At 37.1% G+C, this 8032-nt stretch overlaps 1 protein-coding gene across 2 annotated transcripts in view; it reads right to left on the bottom strand.

The window, feature by feature from the left end:
- GUCY1A3 (guanylate cyclase 1, soluble, alpha 3) overlaps nucleotides 1-8032 on the bottom strand; it is a 68502-nt gene that overhangs the window by 31563 nt on the left and 28907 nt on the right. For both annotated transcript variants that reach the window (XM_012645229.1, XM_012645230.1), the window contains one exon: nucleotides 2215-2586. In XM_012645229.1, the coding sequence (XP_012500683.1) occupies nucleotides 2215-2469 (255 nt within the window). In that variant the 5' untranslated portion in view covers nucleotides 2470-2586. The remainder of the gene's footprint in view (nucleotides 1-2214; nucleotides 2587-8032) is intronic.

Below are 8032 nucleotides of genomic sequence, written 5' to 3'. Positions count from 1 at the left end.
AAAAAAACTCAGTGAGTTGCAAAAGAACACAAATAGGCAACTAAATGAAATCAGGAAAACTATACATAAACGAATGAGAATACCAACAAAGAGAAAGCAACCACAAAAAAGAACCAAACAAATTCTGGAATGGAAGAATAACTGAACTGAAAAATTCAAATAGAGAACTTCAATAGCAGACTTGATTGAGCAGAAGAATCAGCAAACTCAAAGACAGGTCATTTGAAATTATCTGGTCAAAGAAGCAAAAAGCAAAAAGATTGGAAAAGAGTGGAGAAAGCCTGTGGGACTTTTGGGATGCCATTAAGTGAACCAGATGTTATAAAAAGAGAGTCCAATATGTGTAAGACTTCTATCATAGGAATTCAAAATTTACCAAACAAAATAATGAAGCCAACATGGTAATGACCAGAGTCAGGGAAAGCATGGGAGCTATCCAACTTCCTCATCATCACCATCTGTTCATTTCTTTGCCTCACATTCTTTCCTTAGAAATGAAGAGTTCCAATTGTTTCCCAGATTGTGATGCAAACCAACTCCCTGAGAAAGACTGCATCTCTCCTCTCTTCCAAAGCTGGCTGTCTATTGACTGGAGTCGGGTGAAAATAATTAAATATTTCAATATCAAAGTTCATTAACCAAATTACTATTGTGATAATATTATATCTAAAATAAACTCCCTCAACTTTCTGCTAATTGGAATTTATCCACCCTTCAAGCTTCCGTCCAAGTCTCTTCTTTTTCAGTTACTCCAGCCTGTATTGTTTACAGCAGTAATTAATTGCTCTACCCTTAGAAAGCTGTGTGACTTTGATTAAGTCGCTTAACTTCCCAAGCACTTTCTGGGAGTGAAATAAGATTACCTCTGAAATTGCACTCAGTTCTAAAAGTCAGTGAGTCTGTGTTCTTCAGTGCTTTGGGAAAAGTAGAGGGTTGGTGTCGAGTCAACTAAAAATGACCAATGTATTATATGATAACTGGCATCTGATTAAATGGGTGCACAACCTCATAGGTCAGGTGAATTTACATAAAACTGTGAACACTGACAGAGGGAGGAAGATAGTATGAGGACTTTCAACTGCTCTTTAATCCTGCAGAGGGAGAGGAGCTCTCTACATACCCCCTCTACTCATAAGATACTGGATCTGTTTAAGTATATGTTCTGTTCCCAGAGTTCCCTTAATGGTGGATTGACAGAAAATGCTCCAGATCTTCTGTCTGGAGCATAGCATGACACTGTGCTATGCAGATTGCAGGGCTATATGAAGAAGTGTCAGACATAACAATGTATAGATGTAGGCAATCTCAGGCTCATGACTCTGACCCAAGGGAGCAGGTAAAGCCTGGCTTGAGTGGAGACTTCTGACTCAGAGCCAGCAGCCAAGGGAGATTTTCACACCTCTGCAAATTGGCAGGGAACATATGATGCTCTTTGGTATTAAGAGAGGAAAACCAAGAGGAAAATAAATTATTCTTTGAAGAATTTAATTTTAAAATAGTAGTTAACAACTACTGATCACTTAGGGTATGGCATGAGCTATGGATGGCTTCACTTAATACTCATTAAAAATCTAGGGGGCAGGTACTATTATTATTTCCCTTTTATAGATAAAGAAGCTGAGGCTGGCCAGGCCCTGTGGCTCACACCTGTAATCCTAGCACTCTGGGAGGCTGAGGCAGGAGGATCGTTCGAGGTCAGGAGTTCGAGACCGGCCTAAGCAAGAGCGAGACCCTATTTCTACTAAAAAAAAAAAAAAATAGAAAGAAATCAGCTGGACAACTAAAAATATATAGAAAAATTAGCCGGGCATGGTGGCGCATGCCTGTAGTCCCAGCTACTCGGGAGGCTGAGGCAGAAGTATCGCTTGAGCCAGGAGTTTGAGGTTGCTGTGAGCTAGGCTGATGCCACAGCACTCTAGCCCAGGCAACAGAGCGAGATTCTGTCTCAAAAAAAAAAAGGAAGCTGAGGCTAAGAGGGATTGAGCCGATTGTCCAAAATCGTAAAGTTTGTCAGAGTGCAGGATCCTTTTGAAAAGAATTCAAGATCTTAAACATTTTAAGATTAAACACAACTTAAGAACACGACTGAAGTAAGAGAATGTTTCTCAACATTTATTATAGCCTTGAAAGTGAGAAAGCAAGTGCTTAAATTTTCCTTAGCGAAACCTTTTTACAATTTCAAAATATTAAAATCTCTAAAGGGCAAGCACTCACCTCTGGGAAAATCAGTTTGCAAATACTTTCTGCCAACGTGTGAAGATAGACTCGGCTCCGACTGGTCTTTCTTTGAGGAAGACTCTCTTGCACATTCTTCTCAGGAATGTCTTGACAGATGGGCGGAGTTGCTTTGCAGCTCTCTGAGCTTCCTGCTACCTCCTCTGCTGACTCTTTAGGAACCTGACCTGGTGCCAGTAAGGAGAAAGGACACTCCCCTGTGATCTTGAGATCCTTGAGTTTCGTGCAGAACATGGTGTTGCTGGTGCTCACGCTGCTCTGATCTTCTCCTGATGAGCTGTTGTTCTTATGTGGGACCGAAATTCTTCGAAGAAGCCACTATCAATTCAAGGGCACTGGTAACTGGGGTGTCTATGGGCATAGAAAAGTCAGAACAGCAAGAGGAATGACTTTATATGCTGATGTAATATGTGTGCATTTATGCATATATTTATGATTTACTATATGTGCATTTCAGTATACTAGTAAATATACAGTATACTAGCAAAATACTTGCTTTTAATATTTTAATGCTTTTCAAATAAATGTATTTTTTCACAATGTCCTTAGCATGAACTATGGATTTTTATTCTATATAACCCATTTATCCAGTTTAATTTTACAAGAGTAGAACACTGTGGTTTTATAACAGAAGTCAAGTCTAAATCTATGTTTTATTAATGCCAGTACTACTACATTCTCATTATGCTGTCCTTTCTGAAAAATCAGAATTGTACAAACCAATGTTCCAAAAATACCTGAAGGAAAATAATATATATAATGGTAACCATGTATACGTTTTCAGATTCGAAGCATTGACTTTTAGATGAAAAAAGTTCAATGAAAATGATTGTTACAAAAGAAAATATTTATTGCTATAAATATTAAATAGAAAAGTAATTAAAAATACTGTTATAAATTTTTTTTTTCCCCCAAAGAACTCTTTATCCCTACAAACATACCATGGGATTTGACGGAATCTCTGGATCTGAATCTAGACAACACTGGGGTAAATCAAGAATGCCTCTCTTCCCACTGAAATCATATTCCAACATATTTCTCCTTGTGCTTTTGTTTTTGTTGATGGGATTGTAAATCCTCACACAATTCACAGCCCATTTATCATTAGTTGTTTGTCACTGGAACTGTCTAGCTGTGAATTCAGCTTATCAACAATATTAATGATCTTGATGAACTCAGTCCACCAACTGTTTCCTACTCTTGGAAAATAAAAGCAAAACACACAAAAGAAGTAGAAATGAATCCACATTTACTAATCCCCTACTGTGTGTCTGATACAGTGCTGGGAACTCTATATTTATAATTAATCTTCACAGCAACCATATGACACAGGTATTATTATCCTTAATAGGCCAGAGGCCCAAAAGTTTAGGTCATTTTCTCTCATTCAAAATGCTAGAAAATGATAGAGAAGGGCTTCAAATGCAGATCCATATGACGACAGAGCCAATGTGTTTTCTATGACCCCGAACTCATATTACCAAGTTAGACCAGTTTCTACATAACCATGTTTAGTTTATAAATTAATATTAATTTATTTTGCAAATATGATTTATAACTTTATATTGAAATCCAATCAAGAACACAATTCTGCTCCTTCTTTGCTGATATTTGAATTATCCAAGACACAGCCTTATATTTTAATCTTCAGAACTGGAGTTCAATTATTTTTTTCTTTTCTATGCTTCACAATGTCCTTAATATGTTCCTAATACGTATAAGCAACAGCCTGGAAGTTGTCACAGGTTAAGTCATCTGAGTTTAGAACAATGGATGATTCATTTTCCAAAGCTAAATTCAACATCTGTCACCCCTGGAGGTGTCATGGGACATTAGGTACAGAAGAAGATTATGGATGCTGACAGGCCAAGAGCAGCTGCCAATGCTCTCTGTTACCTAAAATTATACCCCAAATCTGTGATCATATGTAATTAATGAATCTTCAAGACAGCACAAAGGAAGATCCTATATATTCATGAGCAGAAAACATATTCTGCCAGAAGAGAATGGGAGCTGTCTATCTCAACAATCTACTAAAGTGACCCAAAGGTCACTAGAGGAAATGGTTACTTGAATTCTGAAAGACCTAAAAACCTAAGGATTTTAAGAATCCACGTTTCTTATAGGATTGAATTTAATATCTGTTTCTCAGTCCTTACTACATCTCAGCATAACTCTAATCATTGTTTACTAATTCCTGTTCTGATTTATGGTTTAAATCAGTGATCAATAAACATTTTTGTAATGGTTTGCAGCTCTGTAGGCTATACAGTCTCTGTTGCAACTACTCAACTCCTACGATGGCAGGGTGAAGGCAGCCATAGATGACATGCAAATGAAGGGGCTTGGATGTGTGCCAATACAACCTTACTTGCACAGGCTGTGAATGTAGCCCAGTAGTTTGCTGACCCCTGGTTGAAAAGGCTGAGTAGATGCACTGGAGCATTTTGGTTTAAATGTAATTTTGACTATAGGGCCAGAGTTATTTCCTCATCCTCTCTACCCCCACCTCTCTCCAAAAATAGCAGCCTATGTGGATCTAGTTTTGTACAACTTGAATGTAATCAATGAGAATTTAGCAGATAATATTAACTAACCATTTATAAAAATAATAATATCATTATTTTATATTAATTTTCAGGAAGTAGAGTTGTATTAACCAAATGTCACTATTTCAGTTATATCAAAATATAACTATAATAGCTAGCAGAAGAGAGTACTAAAAAAAAAAAAGAAAAACCAAAAAATGGAAGACAATAAGAAATAGAAAATTATAGGTTGGATCTGACAAAGGCATAGAACTGCTTCCTAAAATAAATTATTCTAGCACACGTGAGAATTTTAATATTGGATTTAGAAGTTTGACATAATATAGCTTATGATAAATCCTTCCATTAAATTTAATCTCTCTTATTCACACTGGACTTCAACCTTGGCATCCAAAGACGATATTTTAATTCTCATCTTCCAACTCAATCTGGCTGCAGCAGGATGCGAATGACCAGCTAACCTTCCTTGAAATCCTTTCTTTTCCTGTATTGCACAGTAGTATAATTTCCAGAAAATGTGTCAAACACTGTTTTTTATTAAAGTAAAAACAGCAACAGGAAACAAGTTGTGCTTACTTGAAGATCAGTAGAGTGTTTAGTCTCATTAAATCACATATGTATAAACAAACTAATTAGCATTCTTCATCTGTTCAACTGATGAAATTACACTATGAAACAGATGCACACAGTGCTGATACCTTGGAAACCTATGTTTATCTTGCCTTTGCCTGCCAGGAATACAGAATATGTTCTTCAGCTAAACTAGTGATGGATTTTATGGGTAACGTTAGCAGTAACTTCAGAAATGGTTTGGTCAGTTGATGAATTCAGTACATAGCTGGTGGTAGAAATGGTAGGAACATGGTAAGGGGAAAACAAATAAATTAAAATAATAAATTTGGTGACAGGCCTTGGCAAGCAGGGGTATAATATGTTCTCAGAAACTTGAAGAGGTACTTGCCATCCCCAAAGTTGATGATTAAACAGCTTCCAGCTATACTGAATGCTGGCTCCTTTTTACTAGTGAGTGATTAACTTTGCTGTGGTGAGAATAATGACCCAGCTACTGGCCCGGTATTAATAACCAGGACGTATTATTGTTCAGGGAAGGTGGCTCTCCAGCATTTAAACTCTAGGATTTAATTAAGCATGAACACCTTGTTTACTACATGTAACAAGGTCATGTAGACCTGAGGAAAACACCCTTTCAGGACTCTTTGACACAGAAAGCTTCTTTTACAACAGCAGGTCTTAAAGAGTAGATTCCAAAGCTAGCAATGGCAAGAAGGGGCGAGCCTAAGAATTGTCTCGATAGTAAAAACAAAGAGCTATATCTGACATCTAATATTACACCCAGGACCTCAACATGCCAAATCTGTGATTAAAAAGGTACAAGTGTTTTAAGATCAAATTCAAAAGGCCATATTTTTAAGAGCACCCAAAAGAAGGAAAGAACTTAAAAGAAAATTGCCTTAGCAAGGATAAAGTTGCCATACTTCAGTACAAATTATAACAATTACTTTCATAAACTAAAAAAAACAGCTTAGTTTTCAGGTAGGCAGAAAATGTAGACAGTTTTTTCTTCCTCAAACATTGAAAATATATTAAATAAAATCCCATAAATCAGTCTTTTAAAATGTGTTTCTTTTTACTTTGCACTAAGAAATGTTTATAGAACCTTCTCTGTGCTATAACAGGAAAGCAAGACAAAGTAGTAGAAAAACTGGTTAGCATATCCAAGTCTCTCCAGCACAAAGTTAAATAAAAAAAGGCAAACAAATCTTAGACCCTTTCATCCCATTACTCCTCCCTAGTACTACCAATGTCTCTTTATTGTAGTACTTGTTGGAAGAACAGGCCTTATGGGCAGTGTTCATTTCCTTACGTCATATTTATTCCTATTTCTACAACTATCTGGTTTTTGTTTCTAGTACGTTACTGAAATCTCCTTGTTAACTTCAATGATGCTTAAAGGTCAAAGCTCAAAGAATCTTTTGGCTTTTGCTTGAATTCTCCATTCATTTTCATTTTCTTGTTCATAATCTTGTCTCATAGATTCTTTGCTATTGTCAGATTGCCTTCTACTTTGTCAGGCATTCACTTGCTCATTTTTCATTCTATTTAGCAAATATTTATATAAGCAATATCCTGCTATGTGCAGGGCATTATTGTAGACACAGGGCAGAGCTCCTGTTCTCATGAAGCTTACAGTCCAGAAAGAAAACTATTTCTGACATGGTTTCAAGTGTGGCATGTGGTATAAAAATGGGAGGCACCTAGTACTTTAGGAGTGCAAATCAGGGGTCTGAACCTAGTCCCATGAGAAGCATCTGAGCTGAGTCAGGTTAAGAGAGTTCCAGAAAGAACAATATGCTTGGAAGCCAAGACAGACCTAGTCATGTTCTAGGAATGGAAATAATTCCAGTGGAGCCAGGGGACAGGGTCAGGGAGAGCAAGGTGATGCTGGTGAGAGATAAAACAGGCAGAGCAGGCTTTTGCAGAATTTTGTAAATCATGTTAAACAAGATAATATTCTATTCTAAGGGCAATCAACTACATGGCTAAGAAGCAAGAGAATGAATAAATTAGACTGTGTTTTTAAAAGATTATTTGGGATGTAGATTGAAAAATGGATCTGAGTGGGACAGATGGCAGATCTGGGTTGGGCAAAAATGGTGACCTGGGAATAAAAAAAAGCAGACCAAATGCAGAAGTATTTGAGAGAGAAAACCCACAGGCCTTAGCTACTGTATTGGACATGGAGGTTCAAGGAGAGAGAGGACATATTCCTCTGACTTTACTTCTCAATACCACAGCCAGGGAAAAACTCTAGGGACCATGGAGAGCAATCAAAATCGTCCCTAATACATTTCCTATGACTTTGGTTATTTAATTGTAATTAAGCCCAGAGTTTGGGTTTTCAATGTTGTATAATACCTTGTGGGAGTCGGGGCACTAAACTCTCCTATTAAAATCTCCTTTTGGAAAGCAATTTTCCTTTCTTGTACAAAACCTCAGACACAGGAAAGCTGATTCCAATTTATATTACTGAGCAGAGCATCCACCTTCCGAATCGACTGCATCTACATGCAAGTGTTAGCCGGCTGAAGATCTTTCAAAGAAGAATGGAGGGTGTTTTTCCTAAATTTTTGTAACTAAAGAGCCCATACTGGTAATTCTCACAAGACAAAGAGATCAACTCTAAAGACAATGGCAACGTCACATCCAATAATCAAATATACGAGGAG

This window comes from Propithecus coquereli, unplaced genomic scaffold (assembly GCF_000956105.1).
Source record: "Propithecus coquereli isolate 6110/MARCELLA unplaced genomic scaffold, Pcoq_1.0 Scaffold228, whole genome shotgun sequence".
Lineage (NCBI taxonomy): Eukaryota > Metazoa > Chordata > Mammalia > Primates > Indriidae > Propithecus > Propithecus coquereli.
Note: the sequence above shows the minus strand (reverse complement) of the source record. Positions and strands in the feature narration are given on the sequence as shown.